The following is a 27,540-nucleotide window of genomic DNA, read 5'->3' as shown; positions in this document are numbered from 1 at the left end:
ATCTGAGGTTCTGCTCTCAAACCACGGTCACGACAGTTCGGGTTGGGGTTTGGGTTAGACTTTTTGTCTCCATCCCTGAGGAATGATCGCTCGGATCCCACCACCTGCTCGCAGGACAAAGGCAGACGGACTGTACCCTCAGCGACCCTGCAGTGCGCCCGGTTTTGGTGCTCCCCATCAAAACAAAGTAAGAGGGAAAAAAGTGCTTTGAGTTTTTTCAGCTGTTCACAAGGAAAGGCCACCAAGGTTCACGTAAGCCTGGCTGAGGCAGGGAAGCCTGGCTTACAGGGGGCTGTTCAGTTCATCCCAGCCACGGTGCCAGAGAAAGTCCACAGCACCCTCCTTTCCACAGGGAGCTGCGGCACTGGCACAGCTGGAAACAAAAGCATCACTTGTCCTTTTCACCCCCCAGGCAGCCCAGGACTGGGGAAGCAGCACAAGCAAGCCCCGCGATACTGTGGCACAGCCCAGGCTCTTGCAGCCCCAGCCCCAAACAGCAGCACAGGCAGCCTTCTCCATTCTACATACTTTATTAGATTCAGAGCTGGACAAATCACAAAGTGTACAAAATGGAGACCACACTACCAGAAGCAGGATTGTGGGTAGCAACAGCATTCCTATGGCCCGAAAGCATTTGGTAGAAATGTGGAGATGGCAGGCTGGGGCACAGGGCTCTTAACTGCCAACTACATTCGAGATTCCCGGAGAACAGACCCTGTTCACATCCTGACAGAGCTCAGCTGACCCACGACCCCTGGGACAGCAGGGCCACATCACCAATTTGTTTGGAAAGGACAGACTGGCTCAAGCCAGCAGTGAGTGGGGGTAAATGCTCCAAGGACCTGAATTGCTGTGCCACCCACATACACACCAGCAAGAGCCTAAACCCTCATCCTTTTGGTCACAAACCTTCCATGGCAGGACTCTATACTGACGACTTTGCAAGAAATAAGGTGGTAGTGGTGAGATCTGGTGAGCCCACCATCTCCTGTGGTGGGGGCCCTACAAACTCACCACCCCACGCATCTCAGACTGGCCAGCAACATCTACCACAACAGCAATAGCTAGTACAGAAGCCAGGGTAACTTCAACTCAGATTTGTCCAGTCTATGTTTAGGTCTACTCTACGAGTACATATGCACAAGAACTTCAAAAATACTAGGATATGATGCAAGTAGTGAGACACCAACAGAAGAGGAGTTTAATGGTGGACGTTCTCTAGAAAGATCACAAGAGGATGGGAGTTAGACTAGCCCTTGCCCACCCTGGGACGGGGAGCAGGAGGTTGACTGCACTCCTGCACACGACTGGGTTCTGAACTTCATCTGCAGTGTGGGTGGTAACTGAGCACAGGCAGGCGAGTCCGCTCCCGGGGTGAGCCACAGGGTCTTTCAATCTGCATCGAGGGGCCAGGCAGACACTTCTCTGAATGTAGCTGAAGACCGAGGAGAGGCGGAGCATGGCTTGGAGAAGGGGGAGCCTGCCAGCCTGCTGGGCTAGCATCTGGTCTCATAGATCCCACTCCTGCCGATGTACCTCACCCATTTTATCACATCATGGTCACTGTAGTTCAGCTTTGGCTCAAAGACTTTCAGGTAGCGCACCTTCAGCCCAGAGGGTGCAAACGGGACCTAGTAAGAAAGGGAAAGGCAAAAGAGAGCATTGAAATGGGGGTAAGATGCTCTCCATGCACAAATGCCAGAGGATCCCTGGGCTGTGCATCTAGAAATGGACACCAAGAGCCATTGTTCCCTTCCCTACTTCCTGCATGTGTGGTGTCAAACTCCAGTGGCTCTAAGGGCAATTTTCTTCCATTAGCTTTGCCACCTGGCTGACCTCATGCTAGGAAGAGTCACCCGTCAGCTTGGGACAGGGAACACTCACACCTGTGTAACTCCCAAAAGGGACTGACTAAGCTTCTCTGAGGTTAGGTGCACCCTGGAAGGCAGACTGGGACTCACCTCAAAGTTCATGGAGATGGGAGGCCTAGCCCACTTCTTCTTGTCATTGGTGGGCAGCAGTTCAATCTCCGCACTGATCTGGGATTCCTTCATTCCAGCCATACGTTTTATCCTAACAGAGAAATCCCAGAAGTGAGAAGAAGGTGCCTGAATTCATTCTCCCCTTTGCTGTGCGTGCTCAGGACAGATAGGAACACTACAGAGACTCAGCCCCGCCAAGCCCTGCTCAGCCCAATAAGCTCACTTACTTCCAGACGATGGCATTCTCACTGGCCTTGTACTTTGCCTTCCCTTTCATACAGATGACTTGCACTCCACTCGTATTGAGAGGTGTTGGGATCCGGACCTGGAAGGCAGAGTCTGGTGATCAGGGGCAAGGAGACTGCAGCCTGGACACTCTGTGCAGTCTCAGACTGTCTGTACAGGACCCCTTGGCCTTCTCTTTCTCATCTTAGGGCCCAGAGAACATCAGCTACCACAAGGCATCCTAGGATAGCCCTCCAGTTTCTTGCTTTGAAGTAAAGGTTCAAACACTTTCATAATCCACAACAATCAGTAAGGAACAGGGCAGAGCCCTCCAGGCTGCAGGAAATCTGGCTAATCTTGGGCAGATGAGCTCAGGAAGGATGCCAGGCTGGCCATGGCATTGCATCAGGCTCTGAACAGCCCAGCCTTGCAGCAGGAAGCTTTTCCCAGGTGGGGACTAAGCTGCAAAGCCATCCTTAGCCTGTCTTACACAGCTCACAGCCTGCTGTCTGACATACCATGAGATCACACAGACAGAACATGAAATTTTCATAGTGGCTGAGAGATTAAGTGAACAGTTGCCACAGGAAATGAGGTCTCTGCCAAGGTGGCTGTACAAATGAGAACAGCTTCCACCACCCTACTCTATGGCAGGACCTCCCACAGCACAGCAGCACCACACATCTGTGGGACACTCAGTTCACTCTTTTAGCCCTGTACAAGCTTGAAGACTCATCTGTGAAGACTGTTGCAGAGGATATAAACTAGTGGCACAACTGCCAGGCACAAGAAACCACAAGTTTTTATTCTCTTACCTCTATTTTCTGGGCCAACAAGGAAGGTTTGAAATTTGATTTGATCACCACCTTCACTTCCAGCTTGGTCCGACCCACCTCCCGCACCAGTGGGATCACACGGAAGGGAAGGATAATATCCTTAGTGGTTCGGTATCTGCAGGGATGGAAGCTACAGTGAACTCTGAGGAGGAGTTAACTCCTTTACAATCTCAAATTGTATCACCTTCATAAAGAGATAGTCTCTGCATACAGCAAACAGCTTAGAAACATCAGCCAGAAAGGGAACCATCCCAGAAGGAAGCAGCAGTAGGACCTGTGCTGCAATAGGGTAGCAATGGCTTCTTGATTCTAATTTTATATCTGGTTCCTACTAATTGTCCTGTTCAAAGACACCAGTTTTCAATAGTAAAAAAACAGTTACAGCAAACTCAGAAGGTAAGAAAACCTACCCCCAATACTATGATTATGGCAAAGAAAACTATGCAGCTGGGGTTTGCCCACATTTGTAACGGATGGGACACCCTACAGATTCCACTCTGAAAAGAAGGTGGTAAGTGTGTATTTCTTAAGTGCTCAAGGACTGCAAGTCCATCTGGCAGCAGTAACACTACTGTAGCAGCAAGCACATGCCAACACCAGCCTGTTCACCCCTCGACCACAATACCTCATGAGCTCAAATTCTCCATCTGGTGGAATGAAGCTGATGCTCCTCTCGGAATCAAACTTGCTAAGCCTCACACACTGGTGGAAAGTGCAGTCATCGATGGCAATTGACTGTTTGCCACTAAAAACACAAAACACGAGTTAAACAAATGCAAATTGCAGCCCTGGTATCTTGGTGCAGTCAAAGTCTGTCCAGGCAGAAACTACTCTACAGAGCATGTTGCCATCACAAGTGTCCAGGAAATGGGGAAGCAGGGAGAGATTTAGGGGACAGCAGCCTCTTGGCTCAGACGTTGCTTATTTCACCACCACAAAAATCGTATTTCGGGAAGCTTGTTTGAAAAAATTCTCTCCCTCCTCTCCCCAAAGAGGAGAGAGCTTAGGGGAGCACCCTTGTGTCATAGCCAGCAACACAATGGTTGGGTCTGCCTGCCAGCAGCACTCAGTACTGCAAAGGCAACTCTGCCAGCCCGTGTCTTCCCACAGCACAGTTCAAAAGAGAGAAAACACTTTCCTGTCCACAAAGCTATCCCACTGCCACATAGCCAGGAAACGCCAGGTTCAAGGTCTCCCTGTTCAGAAATCTCTTCACAACTGTCCATTTCCACACTGTCAGCACATGGTTTGATTTTGAACCAAACTGCCAAGACCACAATATTACGACATACAAGTCTGTATGTCTCCTTAAAATCTACACAGCTACGACCTGTTCATTTAGGCACACCAGCCTAACCTGCCAGCACTGAACTTGTGCTGGGTACCAGCCTCTGAGAATACAGGTCCTGAGGGCAAACAAAATCCCCGGCTACTGAGAGGAAACAAAAGATGTGAAGGCAGAAGCAACAGAAGAGGCAGCAGTGTAGAGAAGGTACAGCAGTGTAGCACTGTGATATTTAGGCTGATATTCCAGCCTCAACTGCTGGAAGCAACAGGACAACCATGCAAGTGTGCTGAGACACCATGAGCACTACAGACAGGCTCAGCTGTCCTAGGAACCACCATTACTAACTTGAAGGGGAAGGAGCCAACCCCAGGCTGACTGGCTGTCTAGTTACAAAACTCAGTGGTGTGGTTTGTGCTTCACAAATGGGAGTTAAGTCTTTCCTAATCTGTTGCCCAGATGAAAGCCAATGTTAGCCAGCTAGTTCCTGTTTCTTTGGAAAACTGCTGGGAAAGCCCTGCTGCCTAGCACTGCTCCAAGTCTCAGGTAGCATTACTCAGGGTTGGCCTTTCCATATGCTAGATGCCAAATACCAATCGGCAGCAGCTGTCCCTTTTGGTCACCTCATAACTAAATGCTTGTGGAGAGTGACATCTTCAAGCTCTTATCCACTGGTTAATCACAACCAAAGAGAACCACCTAGCAAGAGCTCCTGATTGTCTTGTTTGAGTAATTAGAAAAAATAGTACAGGCAAAGGCACGCAGCACAGCAGCTTTGGGACAGTGTTACTGAGTCTTCAGAGGCCTGTGCAGCTGACATTTTCACTAGAGTAAATAAATCCCCATGGGGCTCATGAGCTACCTCATCCATTTTACTAGCTCAGTTCAGGTACAGGAAAGATGGCTTAAAGGTGACAGTGAAGTGATAGCTCTTGGCTTGGTTCTGAGAGAAAAGGCAAATAGCAGCTCAGCTCCATTTACAGGAACCATCATGGAAAGTGTCCGAGATCCAAGTTACATGCACATGTCACACAAAGCAAGAGACAGGGGGAGAGCAGAGTGCACACACAGCTGAAGCAGATTATCTACCTTCCCAATTCACTGGGGGTCAGCAAAAAAAAGAAACAAACAACCAAGAGAAATACAAATGAGTTGCAAATGGTTAGTGAGAAGAAAGTGGCAGTCCCATTGCTTTTATCTCTTCACCCCAAGCAGGAAGGCAGGAAAAGGCCTAAGAGCTGTTTTTAGCATCAGTGCGGGTACTGACTGAGGGGCAGGTGGTAGGGAGGGTAGCTGAGCTCTCCAAAAGGATGTGCCTCCAACCCATACAGCCACTGACCACCTGTAAACAGGAGGGACTTACCCAGTGTTAGTATGTCAGCTGTTCTACTTTGTGGCAACAGTCCAGTAGAGCAGCCTATGGTCAGAGGGGGTCCTTCACTGTTCCTTGGGAGAACTGCTACTGCTCTTGAGAGTCTCTGCACTGACTAGAACTGCTGGAGATACAGATTCTGGGAAAATCCATCTTGGGGAAGTGTTTCTAGCTGCAAGATCTCTATACTTAAGACTATATTTGAAACTTAATACTGTATTTGAATCTTAAGAGCTGTAGAGAAGCTTCCATACCGAGGCCCTCAGGCTGGTAGCTTGCATGACAACTGGTCTACACAAAGTTAGCAGTAATGTCTGAAGGGAAGAAAAAAACCAGCCAGCTTGTTGTCTGTCAGATCAGAAAAGCTGTTAAGGGTTGCCCTTTCATAAGAGTCCTTGGTGGCAAGTGGCCACCAGGTCCAACACCTCTTACCTTTTCCCCGTTTCATCCGCAGTCCCTTTGCCCTGTTTCTCAATGACAATCTTGTCATTCATGCCAAACTTGCACTCTGGCATTCCACTCAGATAACTCTTCATCACCACTCTGCCAGAGACATGGGCACTCAAAACCTGACCTGGTTAGAGAAGATCACAGTTTAGAACACTTACAATAGTCCCCACTCACAAACCCTGAGGGGGAGAAGGATGCCAGCTCAACACCTCCTACTCACCCTGGGGAGACATCAAGAGATTCACACTCTCCAGCACATCAAGAAAGAGTTCATTGCGACGGTACTTGATTCCTTCACGTCTCCATCCAATCTGTCCAGTCACCTGGCTGGTGATCTGGGACTGCTCTTCCTTTGTCTGAAGAGAAGAAATTACATCTTAAACCTCTAAATAAATTCAAAGACTAAGAAACCTTACTCTAAATCTAAGAGCAAACACTTGCCATTTATTACACATAAATGTTTTTGTCACTTAGATAGAGGTGCTGTCACGTCTTGCATGATTTGGTCATTCTCTCCTCAATACATCAAATTCCATGCCTAACCAAAACTTGGTCCTAACAACAGCAGTGAAGTTTCTTCTGTTTTGTTTTCTAGTCCATTAAGCTACACCTAGGTGCAGGGAGACATGGGCTCCACAAATAGCACTCAAATCATGCCTCGGACTGTCACAGCAATCCATGTTAAGCACAGAAGCAGCTTAACATGGATTGGTGTGGCAGTTCACACCCTTATCCAACACGAAACCCCAGGGCCACAAGAGCGCTAATCCCCAATCCTTGTTTCTTAATGACTGTAGTCACTGGAGTTACATACCAACACTAACCTAACATGCATCTAGCAGCACCCAGGCTCTAAGCCTCCAAAAAGCACCAAGGGCACAGAGAGGCTTCCTACCTGATGCTACAGGTGGGGTCCAGTCACACGCAGAAAGTCAAGAAGTAGATGTATAGCAGCAAGTGCAGTGTAGACAGGGTTAACAGGCAAGCAGGTCAGTAGCAAGAGAAGAGAGAAAGGGAGGGAGGGAGAAAGAAGCAGGTTAGGCTTAAGGCTACCTGAGGACAGGAAAAAAGCAGGTCAGCTCTTTGTTAATTAGGTAGCTAATTAGCACAAACAAGATGAGGGATTTTAACCTTTAGCTCCCTGCAGGAAACCTGGCATTACAAGCAGTGAAACAGCTTTTCAGATTTTGCCCATTATGGACAGTATAAACACAAGGTGGAGCACGCAGAGTGACAGGCCAGATACCACTCCCAATAATGTTCCTTTGCAGAGCAGACAGTGGTATTCCTAAAGCAAGCCCTGGATATTTATCATGGCACAGATGCCCAGACTATGGAACGTACCAGGCACCTTAAGTCTGGGTCCTGTATAAAGTCATATCCTTGTTAATTCTGCCCTTCCACCACTACGACTGACAACACCCAAGTGGGTTCTGCCACAGCAGCCTCGCACTGGGCCCACAGGGGGGCAGTACATGATCTCAATTGACACCAGCAGTGCCTTGGCTTCACACATGCTCTTGCCACAGACATGGTCACTCCCTGAGCAAGCAGAGCTATTATCCTATCATGTAAGACACAGAGTTTTATATTCCTCTGGGAACTGCCTAGGTAAGTGCTCAAAGCAGTACACAAAGTACCTCTCATCTGTCTGAGAAAAAAAACTCACCTCCTTCTCTGCCTTGTTCAATGCTTTGTTCAGGCTGAACAGGAACAGTAGATTTAATAACCAGTGCTCTGGCTTTCAAAGGGACACTGATCATGTGCTGACTTTCTAATCTCCTGCAACAGCACCAGTACCATGAACCTGTACCAGCCATTGTGCAAAGTGACAGGATGGCAATCACCCAGCAGGAGTTTTCCCTATGGGAGGCACTGAAGGCACCCGGAGCGGAAGTTTCTTGGGAGCAGGTGCTTCCCAGAGCTGGACAAACATGTCAGCTAAAATGACCCAAGAATACCAACCTTGAGTTCTCAGTGGCCAGCATGTTGACTAGGTCTTGCAGCTGGTGGCAGGTCTCTGCTCACTTTAAAAAGTAACACTAGCATTTTAGCACTGAAGTATATCTAAGGTTTGGTGAAACACTGTAACTGAGAGTTGATCAACTCACATTCCCAGAAAGCACTTGGAGGGGAAGAAAATTACAGTGTATATCTGGTTAGTAAAGTGTGGGACAGATACAGACAGGATCTGAAGAGTGAGAACAGTACACAGAGCACAGTTCCACCTGGAGCTGTAAGAGCAGGTTTACCCTCTGCTGGAGGAAGATGCCTGAGCCAATGCCTGCATCACTTCTAGTACAGGACACCAGCACAGCCTGCAGTCCTGCCATTTGAGCAGCACTGATCAGATGCACTTTCAAAGAAAATGAAGCAGATCTTGTGTTCCAAGATCACCTGCCCTGGAAAGACCACTGTAGCCATCCAGGGTGGGCACTCAGAGCACAGCAGTTCAGTACACCTTAAATCTTTCTCTGAGAATAAAGTTAAAAAGTTGAGTTTTGTGAAGTCTGCCATAACTCAGTTTTGGTCTTTAAATTCCACAGGACATAAGCCCAAGGAAAGCACCATCAGGAAATATGCTAAGGGAACACAGATGGCAGGCCACCCAGTCCCAGATTTTGGTCCAAGGTACCTGTGGGAAAGCTGGCTCTAAGTCAATGAGGAGCTGAAGGTTTGATGTACCAGAGTAGAGAGCTGACTAGGAAACACAGCAAGTACCGTTTCCACTGTTGCCCTTTGCCGTGGCTGTGCCTGCAATGGATTACTTCTGCTTTTTAAACTGGGCTGCACAAAATTCCAACACTGAGCAGAACTGCTTACTTATGTAAAGCTGAAATCCAAACTCCTCTTTGTAAGGAATGAAGCATAATGCTGTGACAGTGGTTTGCACACAAACAGCCCAAGAGTTTGTGAAAACAGACAAAAGCAAAAAAGGGCGAGGGAAGGAAATGAGGGTAGTGGTTAGTTTTGAGTTCCTAAGAACAGCAGCTGACTCAGCCATCTTCAGTGCTGACTGCCCAAACTGTCAGACTGCAGAAGGCCAGAAAGATTTACAGGAGGGCTTGTGATGGGGACTCAGACCGGATGCACTCACATCTGTCCCTCTTGCAAAACAGTTTGCTGTTCAAGCAGGAAATAGGTTGCTCAGTGGCAGCTTCACTCTCACCTCCTCTTGAAATGCAGTTAGATTAAAAATTTAAGGAGTTCTCAGTAAGTCAGTGCTGATAAACTGATTTCAATCAGAGCCTCCAGAGACTTTGACCTCTGCTTATCCTAAACAAGAAGAGTCACCATACGGGCTCTTGTTTAGCACTTTGCTTCTGTTTGTACCTGGGGCTGAAGCTTTACTCTGCCACAGACTGCTTCAGTACAGCCTCCAAGCTTTTCTTCCTGACTTACTGCTACACAGGGGAGAGGACTGAGTTTTAGACTAAATCCTAATTATTGAACTTGCATAGCTGTGTTAGATGGACAAGTTGAACAATATTCCTTGGGGACATGAGAAACAGACCATGTCTTCAGATTCAGAGGTTGAGCACAAACCTCCAAGATAGGAAGCCCAGTTTTGAGGACTGTAGCCTGAAGTAGGTTTAGAGCCAGTTAAAACACATTCCCAAAACCAGTTCAACTGAAGTGTCTTTCTTTTCCTGAGGTGTCCTTTATCTTCTACCTCCATGTAAACTTTATTGCAACAGTTAATAATATGCTAAATGCACATCAGAGACTCCCACCTCTAACACGAAAAAGTTTAGGCTGTACTGATGCTGATCTGCAAGGACATTACAGGCAACAACAGAGCAACATCAGCTTCCTGACTGACAACAAGATTCACAATGCTGAAGAATATTTCATTACAAGGCAGGCATGAAAGCCTGACAGCTCAAAGCACTGAAGGCTGGTGAAGAACAGACCTGCTCAATGAGATTCACACACAAAAGGGCTATTTCTGGTTCAGCAGGTAGATTTGTTTATCCTCTGTCAGGAGCTGACACAGGGCAGAGCCTGAAGCCAGCAATAATTTATGTGCAAGGGACTGGCATTATCCTATCTCTGGGCCCTTCCTCCTTCACTTTATCATGTGCCAGGGAAAATGAGCTCACACAGAGCAGGGACACCTAGAACAAGGTGCCACTGAGTTAGACCTATGCCAGGGTCAGTGTACTTGGGCACCTTCCTTTGGCACAGGTCAAATGGTTAGATGGCAATTGAGACCGTACTCTCTCGAACAGGCACACAGAAAAATAACCAGCAGAGCAGTGCTGTACCCCAAATTCCTCTGATTACCTGACTCTTGATGCCTTGCTGAGTGATGAAAGTCTTCAGGGCCCCTGTTTCAGAGTTCTGAGGATAACCAAAGTCCAGGATTTCTACAGAAGGGTAAAAGAAGGTTAGTTCAGAGCTGCAAAGTATAAACACACCAACTATGCTAAGCATTTCTGTAAGGAGAGAGCCAACTACTGCACAGACACGACTTACACACTGAATTTCTGAGTGAGTTGCTATATCATTCCTTACTAAGAGAACAGAAACATTCTTGCTACATTGAATTCCCTGTGCAGTAAGTTGGACAGGAGGGGTGATGGAAAGCTGTCCAACCCATGAATTTGCTTGTTCCTAAACACAACCACGCTTCAGAACTCAGTATCAACTACTCTAGCCATGTGCACAGGACAAACTGAGCAGTTTTTCCAAAACCATCTAAAGGACAATAAAGAGGGTTTATCCAACAGCAGCGCAATCTATCTTTGCAGCATTTTTTTTTGGTTTTGTTGTTCTTCTGAGGATGTAATAAAAACCAAAGTTTAAAACAACAGACAGGTAGTGGCACTGCAGGATGATCAAGGTGGGAGGGAAAAAGACAGTGCACTTAACACCTAATGTGCTGAAAGAGGAAGAGAACAACCCCCAAGAGATCTAGAGTGGAGACAAGAACACTACTATGATACTGAATAACTCCACTCTGCTCTCACTGTGCCTGCTAGGAGACAGCAGTGACTTGAGCAAAGCAGACAAAAGAAATCTCTTGGCCTGCCCTGGGAGAACAGAGACAACATCAGTCACTGTGACCCCCGTTTCAGAATCCCAGGACACACATGTAGTGTTTTGTCTGGAAAACAAATTGAAACATAACTGATACAAAGGGCTCATGTTATGGAAAACAGGGACAGCTCAAGGGCAACCTACACAGGCAGGCTGATATCACAAGCAGCTGAAGGGACATTATTATTAATCTGTAGTGAGATTTGGAGCTGTCTCACTGAAGGAGGTAGGGCTGCAACAGAGTAGGTTCGGGTTTATTGATTTCCTTCTGTTCAGGACTGAGCACAAAACATAACTGTAACCCACTAGGGGCAACCGATTGTGGCCTGGGGTTGACTCCTGCTCTAACAGTGCTAAAGCCACCTGGGCACTAGCTGGTCTTAGAGGTGCTACAGATAGTCCTCTTTATATACTGCAGTGTAAGGACAGCATGTCATCTGCACAGCAACCCCTCAGAAGTCGGGCTCTCATACCAGTTGCCTCAGTTACACAAGGGCACAGCTCCCAACACTTCAGGGAAGTGAGCCACAATTGGCACAAGGCTACGGGGCTAGAGGTGCCATCCACACTTGCAGGAGAGGTGGCATTAGAAAGCAGAACAAGTAATTTTAAACTCTGCCACACATGTTAAAAATACTTCAAGGATTACGACTACATCAAACTAACCTAAGGATTTTAGAATGACCAAGTGCAATATCCCATAGCAGATAAGGGAAACATCTCACCATCCAACAGCTCATAGATCAGCACAAAGTTGTTCTTTATGTTCTCCTCACTGATCTTCCCAAAGTAGGCAGTCATCACGTCACACATCTTGTAAAGAAACTCGAACACCATGGCAGCGTTGACATTCTGCTTGGTGACAGCAGCCAGCCAGATGTTGGAGCGCTTGACATGGAAGAAACTTGTGCGGGCGATGTTGGTGACAGGCGAGCGCACCTGCTGCCGTGCGTGGATGACATTGACGCGGAAGGCGTCCACAGCGTTCCGCCTGCGAGACCACCACCAGAGGTAAGTCAGCGCCGTGAGCACGAACACCAGCTGGCTGCACAGTTCTGCTTATGCAGTTATGGTCAGACACTGAACTACATACACCAAGCTCACCTAGGAAGGGTGCCTGGGGATGTCTCTAAGAGGGACAAGTCAAGGCTCTGAGCAGAGTTAGACACTAAAGTCTGCATAAACTCAAGAAGAGTGTGTGCTACTGGCCTCTAGGGAGCTTTGGAGTACAGTATAACTGCAGTCAGAGGGAGAAGCCAACCTCCACTGGGAATCAGATGGCAAAGGAACCTTCCCTTCAATTAATTTTGACAGCACTCCAAATTGATTGCCACAGCTGGGAACAAGCACATTAGAAGTTTATGGCTCAAACAGTCCAGTTTTGACCAAACACCCACTTACTGTCTCCACTGCGTGCCCAGGCCTTTGTACTCTTGTCCCAAAGCAAGCAGTAGAGTCTCCCCAAGATTTGTGTCAATGGCAGTTCCTCCTAGACATACCATGGAGGAAAATACAGCAAAACCTGCCCAAGTCACCCAACAGATGTCAGTGCCCAGGTACACCCCAAAAGGGAGCTTTAGTTCTCAGATCCACCTCACCTCCATATCCCACACCCCCTGGAGGACAGGCCCAAAGCAGCAGCAGGATTAGGAACACCACTGGCTTTCCAGTTACACACGCAATCTCAAGCCTGCTTGGCTTAAGAACAGGAGTCTTGCACCCAGACTTGGGGTCCCCATAGTGCCACGTGCCAGCAGCACTGCATGGTCCAGGACCACTTATGGTCAAGGGTTCTGCCCAGTGCTGAAAAGGTGCTGTGCAAGCTGCTGCCATCTTCGGATCCAAACTGTGTATTAGCAACAAAATAAAAACCCTCTTGGCAAAGCAGGGATTCTGAGTGGCATTCTGAATGCCAGTTCTTCACACTACAGTCTCCTTACCCCATAAATACAAATCAGGATAAACTTCCCAAATTAACTTAAACTCCATCAATCCTGAAAACACAGGAAGGAAGCTCAAGTGCTTTATATGACAACATAAGACTTAAAGCAACAGTCCACACACCAAGCCAAGACTCATCTAGTCATGCTTTATTACTCATACTCTCAGACACTCTGTAGAATGGGGGTCTGACTGCAGCATCAAGGCCATGGTACTGATTATGCAGAACCATGCTTGAGAACAGACAGTAATATCATCCTTACAAGCAAGAATACAGGCATACAAATGCTTGTAAGCACTGAGAGTCATCAACAATTCAACAGACAGTTCCAAGTTTGAAAACAAAGGATATTCAAAGGAACATATGCTACCACAGCAGGTGTTTGCTCCTTGAAGGTCTGGGGACATATGCAGAAGTTTCATCAGTAAACACGCTCCCCCATAAGCAAAATTCTGGCTTTCCAATACTTATCAGGTTTTATTGCTCCAGAAAGTTTCCAAGTTTGAGTTAAATTAATATTTCATTTCTACTTGAGTTTTTCCATAAGAAAGTAATTTAATCTACTATAAAATAACAATATCTAAAAGCCCCAATCCTCCCCTCCCTAAGTTTTGTAAGGAAAGTTCAGCTTGTTCTGGAGCATTAGCCCTCCCAGCCTCAAGTTCTAACCCACTAGATGAAGAACCAGAACCAGACTGGTACACACTAGAGGAGAAGCCTCAGGTCAGGGAGGCTTTTCTAGCACACCAGGTGCCCACTGTGCAGTGCCAGTGGTGTCTCTTACCTATTGCTACAGCAGCCAATGAGATGGGATGGACAGAAATGGCGCCAGCGGAGAAAGGAGGAGTGACAGCAACAAGAGAAAGGGTTAGAAACACACACACAAGGCACAATGAATCCAAAGAGATAAGAAGAGACCAAACAGCACCCCCCCCTCCCCGGGCACAAAAGGCCACGGTGGTATTGGTTGGACAGTAACAAGCTACGGCAGCCATGAAGCCCTCAAGGTACAACACCGACATGCCATGGTCAGGCTGTCAGTGTGGACAGACTTGTTTGGCTGAATTTTAGGGCTAACTGGGCATTTAGTCCAGATGAGCTGCACCTGTATCACATCAGTCTGCTCTGCTAATACAGGTAGCAGGCCTTGAGAGAAAAAACCCCAAAGCCTGAGGTATCACCTGGGGACCACAAAACATCAGGTATCTTCTTCCCAGTCTGCCTTAGAACAGGGCTACTTGTCTGGGTGGGAATTTTTGTGACAGTACTTCTTATTTGAAGTTGTTTGGGTTGATGCTTTCTGGTTTGGTTCAGCCAACAGGAAATACAGCAAGTTTGATAGAGCTGGAGCACATCTGGAGAGATAGGGCACATCCTGCAGATTCAGACACTGCTCTATCCAGCTTGCACTTTTTCCTTAAGAATCAAGAGCCACGAAGCCGACGTGATGTATTAGAAGCTCAGAAACCAAACACCTATTACATTTAAAGTGCATGCAGTTTGTCATGTAAGCTGCTCAGATTCAAATAGCTCAATTTTTATTACACAGCTGCATTCTGAAATGCAGGGAGGTTCCCCAACGACTAAGTCACTGAAGAACAAGGCACTTGAAAATCACAGTAGAGCCCTCCATGGTACCCTGAATTAAATGCATGGCGTTTTGCCTTTTTTTTAATAAAGCTGCTTATACATGCAGCCAGCTGCTGTATGGACAGACGTGCTACATGCACCAAAGCCATTCTAAGTTGCAAGCAAAGAAAGTTCAAGTTTTGTGGTACTTCTGCCTTTAACACAGTCAGAAGGATTTTCTCATTGTCTGTCACTTTGCTCATTACATCTGAGCGAGTATGTACTTTTTTAGGTCCTTAAACTGTGCAAGGGGAGATGTTCTCGTAACACAGATGACCTTTAATATCTCACAATGCAGAGGCTGAGGCCTTCAGAATGCCAAAGGTATACAAGCTACAGCTTCGTGGCTATTCCCTACCTCCTACTGAAGGTTAGGACACTAAAAGCTTTTAAGCAGACCTGGCATTGATGCTAATGGTCAGACTAGGAAATGGCAAGATTCTCAGTTACTTGATTACACCACAAGAGGAGACATAGCCACTTTACAACCTGTTCTGTAAGGCCACATGTTTAAAAAAATTCCAAACAGCTTTGAAGGCCTGTTTGAGAAGGAATCCATCACCTTGGGGAGCACGCTTGGTTAACAGCCAGCATTAGCTCCACCCAAGTCGCTTTCACAGGAACTGAACAGATGATTTCACACAAGGGCACATCAACTCTTCAAGTCCTAGAGAAAACACTGAAAGACTTTTGTCACCCTTTCCCAAATGGAAAAGTTAGGACAGGATCAGGCAGGAAATCCCATTTTCTAGTTTTGTCTGGCCAGCCAGTAGGAAGTACTTTATCACATCTTTAATGTCAGGCACTGAGTTTGTAAGAGAAATGAGCCAAGATAAAAAGCAATAGAAGATCACATTAAAAGTAACTACTTTGCTCCCAGTTTACATCTCCACAGCCAGAATGCCATTTAAATGAAAAGGCCTTCTTGAATAAACGTCACTTTGCACTTTGAGCACTATCTTGCTAAGTATTTCAAGTTTGCAAACCTCCAAAAATTATTTTTGCCAGATGCAGTAAAAGTGTCCCTAGTTCTCACATGAAACATTCTGAATTTATCTATAATCCAAACTGGCTTGGCTCAGTCACTGTGATACCAATTTTACAAAGTCAGACCTGTCATGTGAACTGCCCTAAGAGCTTCAGCTAACAAGTACTGAAGACTGAAATGAGTTTGTACAGTAGAGAAGATGCAAAACTTCAGAGCCACTGGCTTTCTGCTTCAGAAATACAACGGTTCCTTGGCTCACCTATGTGTGGAAGTCCTGGAATAACTCAGTCAACCTTAGAACAGCTACTTTGCCTTAGCTGACCTAGAACAAGCCAAGAGACTTAAAAGCTCATTAGGTGAAGCCTCATTACAGACACTATGTTGACTACTCCTCCCTCAATGAAACAGTACAAGCTTTGACTAGCTATTAGTTCTACCTCAACTTTTAACCTCCACTAGACAATCCATAACAAAAAAGGGACACACCCTTCAGATCAGACCAATCTGGAGGCAGACTGGCTTGACAGTTTCTTGTAATTTATGGGAAAGAGTTATTTCACAGCACGTCCTACCACTGGTCATCGTGAAGACCCAGTACAAACTATTTTTCCCTATACTGGTCTGAAGGATCTCTGTCACTGGACTTTGAATTAACACCTATCACTGCTCTGCTTCCATTAGGTATGTATTAACTCTGTTAACTTGATTACTGACTTCCACCTAATGCCTGACACTAATGAAAACCCACTAGGAAGAGCAATGTTGTGCAAGAAACCCTTAGACTCAAGGTTTTCAGCCCAAGCAGCACCGTCACCTGATACTGGGCTCCTTTCAGCACTATCCACTGCCTGCAAGACACCACATTTTTAGTAAGATCCCTTTTGGGAATTAGCAGCCTAAGGATTGCACAGATCCAGTCTCAGTGAGCATTGTAACACGTGTGTGAAGCACAACAAGACACATACAATCTACTGAAGGGTTTCAGTGCTTCCCACAACTTTAATTATCCAGTGAATGTCAGTTTTTCACACAGAAAGCTGCCATACAAAGCTGGGGGACAGAATGCCAGCCTCAGGAGTACAGCCATGGTTACTATGAGACTGCTTGCAGATAAAACTTTCCAAGACCACAGACAGTCTCCTGCATGCCTGTACTTGATGTGAGACTTCAGTGTCTGAAACTACTTCAGAGCCCTGGCTATACTATGTGGCAGACAGTTCCCACACTGCTGTTCCTGTTAAGTTTTAATGAATACAGTGAGGGAGACTCCCACAGTGGCAGTCCACGTTGCTGAAGCATTTGGAATAATGACCAGATCTCCACCTTTCAAAAGAAAGTCTCAGGTTTGGCTGCAGGCCTTTCTTTACTGTAGGTGACCAGGGCTCAAACTTTTTCCCCCAAACTAAGCCTAGAGCAGCAAGTTGAGTTGCAGTCTTACATGCATGCACAGCTAAAGCAGAACAAAGCAGCTGTGGGTTGTTTACTGCATCAAAATGAAACAGAAATGCAAAGACCAAGGATGCAACAGAATTACTTACCCGATGTCATCCCGGTAGACTCGAGAGATTAAAACCTCTCCTTTGTGATTATAGATGAATAAGCCTCCGATCATGATGGAACTTTAGTCTTCACTTCCCATGTTGCTTAATACCTGGACAAAGAGAGGGCATATATCAGTAGGCTGCACAGCAACAATGCGTAGCCAGGATTGAAGCTTAAATTTGGCACTGATGCAGGGGCTTACTTCTCATTCCAAAAATTGGCATGGCCAGATCAAGCCTCAAGTATTAGGATCCAAGGCATATACCTCAAATGTGAGAAAAACACACAGGCCTGGAACTACAAGCAAATCAAAGACCCTTTATATCTCCCCAAAGACTGAGGTACAAATCAAACGTAATTCATAGTCTTTTTGAACACAGTTCACACAAATGTGTTAGACGTCACTAAGCCTATCACTGTATGGCAGGGGGCTCTTAGCAGCAAGTACACCACTGTTTATTACCACTTTTATATAGTTTTGACACATCAGTTTAAAAGCTGTTGCTAATCCCTAGCAGCTGTACCAAGTCACAGCTCAGAACCCAAACTGAGAGCAATTTGCCACAAGGTCCCATTGGAATGGGAGATCTCAGCCATGAGCCACTTGAATTGGCAGGCAGCACCTCAGAAGTTACCCTCTTAAACAGCTAATCTACTCTTTATTCAAAGGAAGATTGTTTTGGAGAGAGCTACAAAGCTGGTAGACATTACTGATGCAGAAGGCAGCTACTTCACCAGATCCAGTTCCTGGAGTCATAATCCCTTCTATTCACTTGGGTCCAAGCAATAATAGTCACAGCAGCAACTGCTTGTTTGGCTTAGTCCCAAGAAGAGCACTCCAACTGTGACAGGGCAGGCCTTGGGATGAGCACACAGGTACTGCTCAGCCTTGGCACTGCAGAGCATGAGATAACAACCATCTCCACACTGCTGTTTGGGTGGGTTGGGCAACACCCACTTGTCTGGGCTGGGTGGAAAGGATAGGGAGAGGCCAGCCTAGAGGCAGATGCTGACAGCAAACCGGTACGGGCATGTTCAGGAACAAGGAAGTTAAAGTGACCCAACTTGGGATCATCACAAAGGTCAGGGAAAAAAAAATACAAAAGCAATACACATACCAGAGGGACAAAATGACTTCTGGATTATCAAGAGTAACATATCCTCTAGAAGTTACAATCAATAAACTAAAGTAACTGCTCATTTGAAGGAACTACTGCAGATGTAAGTTCTGTGCTAAGCCAAGGTTTTTAGTGCAGCCACTACTTTCAGTTTTAGAAAGACATAAAAGAAACTTTTAATTTCTTAAGCCTTTACACCAGTATTTTTAGCTACACCTAGTGAGTACTCAGAGAGTGACATTACTCATACTTCTCTGCTATGGGTTTTCAGCTTCCAGATGGCTGTTTCTGCTCATTAGAAGGAAAGAAAAAGAACCAAAAAGTCACTTTTTAAGTCAAAATAGCAAGAAAGAGACAGTTTTCCCAAAGCTCTATCCTGAGTTTCTGGCTTTTACTCCCCCATTTTTCTGGTCAAGTGTCTCTGGCTATTAACAGGCTGCCTCCTGCCATTTGTCAGTAGCTTCACATGGTATCATCATCAACACTTTTTGATGTCTGAGACTCCATCTAGCACAGAAGAGTTTTTCAAATATGTTTTTCTTCCATTCCCATAACTGACATTTTATAACACCTTAGGTTACAAGTATTTCACTTATTTTCAGGGTAAGTCTCTGTAACCATACCTAGTAAGACAGAGGCAGCAAATAGTCCAAGATTTCCATGTAGTTAGAGTGGGAAAAGCCTTCTGTGGCTGCTGTCCCACACAGAGGGGCAAAGGCTACACAGAGCAGAGGCAGCAAGGTCAGTGTCCCCACACCAGAAGACAATCCTGTTGGTTAACAGAACAAAACCACCATCTCAGATTTAAGGAAGTGGCTGTACCACAGACTCCAACTGCGCACACAAAGCACACACAGCCCTAACAGGCATGAAGAGGCCACTGAGAGAGAATGGGCACTACTGGAACCCGAAACATGGAGAACTGAATATAGTGGCCCAACAAGTCTGGCAAATGCTGAGGCTGTAGTTCAGCAAACATTTGAAAGGTCATGCTGAAAAAAATGAGAACCATTATGACAGTAAAAGCAACTTGTTGCCCACTCCAGGGAATTCTTTCCTATTTCCTAGTTTTTTCATTCCAGAAAAGAAATAAGGATGTGTTTTCAGGCTGCTACAGTGCTGGCTTCCACATTCAGAAATGGACTATTACAGTTAAAGATGAGGAAGAGTTCCTGCATTCCCTTTAAGACTTGCATTGTATAGAACAGCTTCCTGGAAGCTTATGCAACTGGTCAAAGCTGGATCATAAGAATCCTACAAACCCTTTCCAGCAGAATCCTAGAAAGCACATCCTAGTCTTAAAAAAAATAATCTCCCTCTTGGGTTTTAATGCTGCTTAAGTTATTTGTTTCACTATTTTTAGCACAAAGGAAATGTCTGCTTTGATGAGCAACAGGATCAGACATGCAGCGTATACAACACAAAACCTACTGCCAGAATGACAAGCCAATTGCTTTCTGTAAAAGCCTTGATTTCAATATTTGCTACATTACTATAAAAAATGTAGAAGGCTGCTCATCAAGCTTAGTACTGGAAATTAAAAGTCTTCTCTTAGGAAGATCTACCAACTTTAAATGTTGACTGAGATAACGAGGCAATGCTTTCTCATGTTAGGTTAGAACATATTCTGCAATAGCTTCACTGAAGTTACAGGCAAAAAAAATCAGCATTTTTAATAGCATCACAGTAGCAGGCAGCAGAGCCAACTGCTTCCTCATCTTTCATGTCAGTAAAAGCACGTTAGATGGAGAGCAGATACAGCATCATTCAAGGGCTTTTAGTCATTACAAAGTTCTTCAATGCAGTAAAATTCTAGGCTTCTTCCTTATACAAAATACACTGGGAGTTGAGTTCAAGCTCCAAACTTTCCATGCACAGTTGGCTCCTGGCTCCAGCTTCACTGGCACATTTCAGAGCTGGGCTGGTTCACACTGCAGAGCCGTTGGGTCAGTGTGTTGTCTCCCATGTGATCAAGGAAGGAAGTCAGGTAACAGTGACAAGAGGTCAAGGAAACACTCTGGGGTAGCTGAAGGACATATGCAGTGTAAGCATCTTGCTGCACTCCCATCTAATGGCATCAGGGACCAAGGAGGCCTTAAGTGCACAAGGTATTTAACACAATTACGGCAGATCTCCCTTGCTCTGCCTGACTGCTGCAGTTCAGCACCTTGAAGATTTCCAAGCATTCACAAGCATAGAGAACACAATGGCACCAACACAGCTCACAGCAAGTGTGGTTTAGTGCAGTGCTGCTTTCTGTCAGCCTTCACCAAGGTTGCCCACCACGGGAGTTCAGGCAGCATGGACAGAATTCCAGTCTTTTGCTCAAGCCTTGCATTACATCTCTTTGAGACACAACATCAGAGTGACTGCACTCCCTCTCCACTAAAGAATTCTTCTATCAGCTCATGGAAATATGTCCACACAGCTGGAAACTCAAGAGGTGGAATGACAAGCCCAGACATCTATGAACAGAGGAGAAGGCTACACAAAGGGCCTTATGCAAAAGAAAGTTGCTTAAAGCTTAGCAAGAAGAATGGCTCTTTAAGATGACAATGGCTCTCCTCGAAGTGGCTCCAGTGAAAATAAGTCTGCTTTGTTTTGATTCTCCTTTGTGCTTCAATACAAGTTTCACAGATACTCCTTTCAACTATTTCAAGGTTACACTGCAACTAGAATGAGGATTTTAGTGGTACAGTTCAGACATGATATGATGATCTTCCACACATGTAAAAATATTAATAGTTTTCTTTACAGATCACCTTTGGAAGTCAAAGATCCTGGAGCTTGCAGTGGTTAAGAACTGCAGGGAAGAGGGTTCAATTTATATTGAGACTGACATTCAGTGACTCATGGCTGCTGGAATCAGAAGGCCCCAGAATAAGAAATCCACCATAAGAGATGGGTTCATCTGCTCACTGTGCATTAGCAACATGACTCAGAAAGTGTTGCTCAATCAGCTTCCAGTGACTCATTCTGCTCCTCTCCACAGTCAGCCTTTTCTAGGGAGCTTGCCCTACACTGTTGCTGAGCTCCCTCAGCCTAATGTCTCACTGCCAGACACAGCTAAAGAGCAAAGCCCACCACTTCTTCAGCTGTTTATCACCAAGTGCCTGGAAACCAGGATGACTCTTAGCTGAAGCCTTTGGGTTAATGATCCATCAACTGTAATTCTGGAGCTTTGCAGCTCCACTCCTTCTGTTTCACCAGCCTGAACATACGGCAACCCGTTCCACACGGGTGGCTACAGCCTTGTTTTTTAGTTCCAGTATGGATGGATTTATTCTAGTTAAGGTACAGAGGATCCACGTGTATAGAGAATTCATTGGTTGCTGACTAATCACCTTAATTTATGAACAATAACCCTCTCCCACTACACTCTGCATTCCTCAAGCAGCTGCCAGGGTAGGAATGAGATCTAACATCTGAATGCAGCTCCTACAAATACCTGAGGCCAGTGTGCCTCCCACCCTCCTGCCAAGTGCTTGCATTCCCATACACTTCCATTTCAACCCATAAATAGAAAAGGATCATGAAGAGCATCACAGACTGACCACATACTTTTACACAAATTATAAACCTACAAGAAGTTAAGATGACGTGGAAATTACTTTCCAGAATACCTGTGGACTCAATTGAAGATGAGAGCTTTAAAATATACCTTTAGAGCAACTGCGGCACAGTTGCAGCATTAAGACAGCCAGCTATAAAAAAAGAGAACGTGTACAGAACCAAACATCTGGGATGCAGATTTGAATGCATTTGAGTAGTTACATAACAGAAAAGCAGCAGGATTAGCTGGACCTACAATGACTTGACATGGTGACAAGCACTTTCTTGAGAATCAAGCCTACTTAAACCATGCCACACTGCTCTCACTCTGCAGGGGATGTGCATTAGGGAGAATCCCTCTCTCAAAACATCACAACATGCTGGATGAAGCCCCAGAAGTCAGTCTGCAGTAGGTGGGCTGCAGACCATAACCAAGGAAGTCCACAGCAGGATAAAGACTCAATAAAGCACAGTATCTGAAAACCTGATTTCGTCCCCTGATTTCATCATAGATGGAAAATGCTGGGGTTTAGGTCTGACCTAAAAACAGGTGGTTCTCCAAAAGCCAGACTTTGCCCTTCAGGCCTACACTGTGCCACCCACTCAGAATGCATGGGTGTAGTCAGGAGCACAGGGTCAGGCAGCAGGATGCTGTTGCTGGACTGTCAGCAGCTTCACCTACTCTGGAATGAAACAAGTCACTGAACTAGGAGCTACCTGGTGAGACGATGCACTAAATCTGCATTTAGCACGTCGAGATTCAGCTGCTCCCTCCTGCACTAGGTAAGAGCCCAGCCTTCCTCTTCCATTTCCTCTTCATCAATTCTGACTTAGAATAGCTGTAGAAAAACGAGTAACATGCAGCACAGAACTTTCTTAGACTAAACAAGGCAAACACAATGAATCGACCAACCAGCAAAATTTATTCCCTCTGCAGCAGCTGTACCTGCAACAACTCTTCCAGACACCACAGCACACAGCACCTACCAATCCCCCCCCCGGTTCTGGCCAATGCATCAGCCTCCCATGGTCTCTCTGCTTGAGAAGCCACAGCATCACACCAGTAACAAGACACCACTGTAGTACCAGCCATCCATTCATTAGGGTATGAAAGACAAAGCAAAGTTATGTCCTAAGTCCCAGATACACAGATATTCAAACAAGTTATTTTCTCCAATACATTTGTCTCATAACCCAAGATCTTTCAGGCAACACCAAGCAGACCATTAATCCTTCCCTGCAACAGCAGAGACAGTGGTACCTTCAGCCTACACCATATACTTTGGAACACAGTTCTCTGCCTTTTGTAACTGTATTTGCACAAATGAAAATAAACAACAAAAAAAGCTGATCTCAAATTCATTGCTGAGGAAGAACAGTGAATTTTTAGTCAGTTTTCTGCCGTGCTAAGAGGAACACGGCTGCAGTAACTGCAACTTCAGGTCCAAGGCAAGAGATATTTCTTCTAGCTCAAAAAGAGAGAGTTATTGTCTGGAGGAAACATCACTATCAATACAATGTGTCTGCAGCCTAACATTACTGGAGTCACCATAAATTTGGGGGGTATACTGGCATTTCTGTCTCAAGAAAGCACAAATACAGTTTGCATCCTTCCACAGCAGCTTCTCTAAGCCCAGTGGTGGCAAAAGCTGTGGAACTTTTGAGCCATGTCTGGTCGCTATCATGGCATCTGAACAGCAAATCCTGTGTCCTCTCTTCAGAGGTGCAGTGGTAACATGGCAGCTCAAGAGTAACTGCTCAGGAGCAGCCTGACTGCAGGGACAGAAGTTCTTATGCTGCCCCTAACAATGTAACTACAGGTTCACTTTAATGCCCCAAGATGTGATGAGCACCAGCAGCATCCTGATTGTGCTGAGTGAGTTTGTTCTGTCATTTTAGGTGGCAACTTTGAGACCAGCTGTACTTTCCAAACGCAGCTATGCAGGTGCTATTCTCACCACAGAGAGAACTCTCCATGAAAGAGTCTGGCACTACAGGTGGGAAAAATAATCATGGCATGATCTGACAGTTGCCTTCAAGCAGCCATGGCCAGAGCGAGCCACTGAGGCAGGATGAGCAGAGCTGAGGGGACTCCTGCTCACCTGCAGAGCCACTTTGGGCACAGCCCCACAGTGATACAGGGCCATGAGTTTCACAGAGCTCCCTGTGCCATCAAGTACAGGGTACAAATAAACACAGGATGATCAGCAGTGAGCCCAAGAACAGCTACGTGGACTTTGTCACCCCCACTAAAGGGCTGGAAGTTTCCCACAGCACAGACATCACTTACTTAGAAAAAAACAGGAATGCCGATTTCTGTAAAATACAGATCACATCCAGGAAACAGCAATCACAAGTCAGTGAATAAGCTGGTGTAAAGCAACAACCCCTTTACAAGTCTATTAAAAGACAGTTTGGGTTCTGACTTAACAGCAAGTAAGACTTCTGTGCATTAATAAGCTTATCTAACTAAGCAGTTCAAGGTACATTAGCTGCTCGAGTTCTCATCCAGGAAGAAACCAAGAGAGGTACATACACTTGCTCTTGAGGGCAAATCACCAACTGCAACCATTTCTGCATTCCAGAAATCACTATGATCTTGGACAAGTGACAACAATTGAAGCAGGAGAAGGATTAGTCAGGCTGCTCTGGCAAACGAGTTGGTGGGAAAACCCATCCTTTCAGGCTAGTGCTGGCCAGTATCAACCCAAAAGGCTTAAGGCTCATACAATGCCATCACCCCCCCCCCCAGCTAATCCGAGCACATAAGCTTTGCTTAGAGGGCTGCATTAGTCACTTTCCACAAGGCCTTGGGCTGCACTTGGTTTTAAACAAGAGTAGCTGCAATCACTTCAACCTGGGGAAGACAGGCTGCATAATTTACTTAAGGGGCATACCCTGAGCTAAAGAGCTCCTGAGATAAACCCATCAGTTTCAGAGAAACTGTCCCTATTTTAAACCAAATCCCATAAATCCCCATAGCCAGTGGGCAAGAAGAGAAGCATGTTCTCTTACTAAGCTCTCCTCCTACAGCCAACTTCTGCCTGCCACAATGCACGCAGCCAGTCTGAAGGGCAACAAGAGATGGGCACTGACACAGGGAAACATGGGAAACTCCCTTACTGGGGTAAAGCATCACAGGAACAGAATTTTACACACCTCTCCACTCTATTTTGAGCCCAACCTTAACAGCCCCACTGTCGTCTTCTATTTCTACCAGTTCTACCAAGGCAGTTCTTAAGTCAGTCTGAAGCAAGTTCTGCTTTACACTCTTGAGATAGAAACCTGAACAGTGACTTGCTTTCTATTCGTCTTCTAACAGAAGAGATTAAGACGCACAGAGTGCAGTCTGAGTAAGAGCTTGTATTCTGCAGACCACTAATAGTCTGGGTGCCCTGACCTGCCAGCATTTCTCTCTCTTTTATTACTGGAGAGCAGATAAATGCATTTCACATTCTGTGCCTCTGCCTGCAAGCTTTTGGCTGAGCTGCCAACCTCCCACCAAGATCAAAATAATACATGACTTGCCAGTAACTTTTGACTCTGTAGGTCACTCACTAAAGGAGAGAAGCCGACTCTGCCTTACAGACCAATTATATTTTGGCACCACAGGCTATACTTCCGTCCATCCCCCAGTTAACCCTAAGAACAGCCTTTACATACTCTAATGGTCTTCAGTAGAATAAGCCTAGAAAACCAGTGCAAGACATTGTGCTGCAAAAGACAGTCTTGGCTTTACTATGTCTTGATGCAGAGACAAGACAAGTCTAATTAAGTGTCACAGGAAGTTTCTTCACAAAGCCTGTTTTGTTTAGTGATTGTTCCTGCTCCACAAAAAAACCCCAAAGGAACCAACAGAGATAGTATCAAGCTGGAGTACATTTCGAGTCCTCTGTGTCTGAAAGAAATCAAGATGTAACCTTGCACAGCCTCAAGAATCAACTCTCCAAGGGCCAGAACGGTGTTCTCTCACTCAGCAGGAAGCAGCCGGCCATGATACCCTTCAGAGACATCTCCAACGCTCCCCCTGGAACACGGCCACTCTGCAGCCCCAAGAACACCCAGGTATCTCTGTCACTAGATGTCAGTAAGATGGCATTTCCTACAGAAGAGGAGTGATGCTTCCCTTCTGACAGGAAAAATATGGAAGTCGACAGATTGGCAGCATCTCTTTAAATCTGAGATTGTCCCTCCAAGCAAAACTCACAGGAACACACACAGCTTTTACTGTAGGGAGAAACAGTAGCTACAGCTCTGGCAGCATTCAAGAAAACGTTGCCCAAGCAGACACCACACGAGCCCATACACAGCTGGAAGCCTGCAATACCCAGACTTCGGAGCCACAGAAGCCATCCAGACTCACCTACCTGGGATAGTTCCAGGCTCAGATTTTGGCAGCCTGAGGCTAAAACTTGACAGCAGCTTTGTCATACTAAAGCAAGGACAAAACAGATCATGGGTTCACACATCTTATGGAGAGAAGAGCAGATCAAAAGCGAGTCATTTCCCAGTAGGGAGAGAAGTCAGCTGCACTGGGCAATAAGCAGGGGCTGTGCTTCCTGTAGCTTCACCGAATCCTAGCTCAGGAAGAATGGAAATGGAAACCCATCTAGGAGGGCTGTTTAATAGGAACCTCAGAACAAGCAGTTCAGCATCAGTAGCGCCGCGTTCTGCCTCAGCAGGTTTTCCAGGGAGAAAACAGAGGGTGCCAAGACATGACCCAGCTAATTCACGTTTGGATCAGCAGTACAGGCAAATAGTTTTCGGTGAAGTACCAGCCCGATTTAACAGAAAAAACCTTTGCTCAGGCTGACCTGACGCATCGGTACCGACCTTCCTGTGCCACACACAGCCCGATCCGTCCCCACCCTCACCCGGTGCAGCCGCACAGGTATTCCCGGCAGGGAGCTGAGCAGCAGCAGCAGGTAATAAGCACCCTCAGCCCCAAACAATGTGGGATAACGGGGTCGCACAGCATTCCCTTAGAAAGGGGCTGAGAAAAACCTCTCCCAGTGGAGTCCCGCTTCCTCTCCACCCGTCCCTCTCTCCCTCCCTCCTTCCCTCCCTCCCGGCTCCAGGCTCACTCCCGCTGCCCACCCATGGCAGCCGGCGGGGACTTCGCCCTTTAGCCGCCCCCCGCCCTGGAGAAGGCCCGCGGACCCCAATGCTCGGCCAGCGCCCACAGAGCCGCCACCCGCGGCAGCTCGGCCACCGCCCGGCCGCTCGCGGCAGAAAGCGCCGACCGCAGGGAGCCGGCGGGCGGAGGGGCGGGGGCCGCGCGGCCCTGCGGGGAGCGGAGCGCGGGCCGGGTCCGGTGCCCTCACCTCCTGCTGCTGCCGCCGCCGCCGCCGCCGCCGCTGCCGCCCCGCGCCCAAGATGGCGGCGCCGCCCCCCGCGCCCGCGCCCCCCCCGCGCACTGCAGAGCCGCCGCGCGCGCGCCCCGCCCGCGCCCTGACACCGCGCATGCGCTGCCGCGGGGGGGGTGCCCGCGCGGCGGGGGCGGGAAGGTCGGGCGCGCGCAGAGGGGCATGCCGGGAGTTGTAGTCCGGGCGCACGGGAGAGCAGCATGGCCGCCG

At 46.7% G+C, this 27,540-nt stretch overlaps 1 protein-coding gene across 2 annotated transcripts; it reads right to left on the bottom strand.

Annotated features, from left to right (window-relative positions):
* Positions 1-511: 511 nt before the first annotated feature.
* On the bottom strand, positions 512-27,384 carry AP2M1 (adaptor related protein complex 2 subunit mu 1). 2 transcript variants are annotated; one of them, XM_071566118.1, is made up of 11 exons: positions 27,289-27,384; positions 17,291-17,403; positions 11,919-12,184; positions 10,438-10,520; positions 6,371-6,506; positions 6,133-6,274; positions 3,669-3,788; positions 3,023-3,158; positions 2,210-2,307; positions 1,962-2,073; positions 512-1,631 (listed from the first exon to the last, which is right to left on the bottom strand). In XM_071566118.1, the coding sequence occupies exons 2-11, from the start codon at positions 17,362-17,364 to the stop codon at positions 1,497-1,499; spliced, it is 1,302 nt and encodes a 433-aa protein (XP_071422219.1). In that variant the 5' UTR covers positions 17,365-17,403; positions 27,289-27,384; the 3' UTR covers positions 512-1,496. The 2 variants fall into 2 exon arrangements, with proteins under 2 accessions (XP_071422219.1, XP_071422220.1); XM_071566119.1 differs by lacking the exon at positions 27,289-27,384 and adding an exon at positions 19,036-19,057.
* Between the last annotated feature and the right edge of the window lie 156 nt (positions 27,385-27,540).

The sequence above is a fragment of the Pithys albifrons genome, chromosome 11 (assembly GCF_047495875.1).
Source record: "Pithys albifrons albifrons isolate INPA30051 chromosome 11, PitAlb_v1, whole genome shotgun sequence".
Classification (NCBI taxonomy): Eukaryota; Metazoa; Chordata; class Aves; order Passeriformes; family Thamnophilidae; genus Pithys; species Pithys albifrons.
This window is presented reverse-complemented; position numbering and strand designations above follow the sequence as displayed.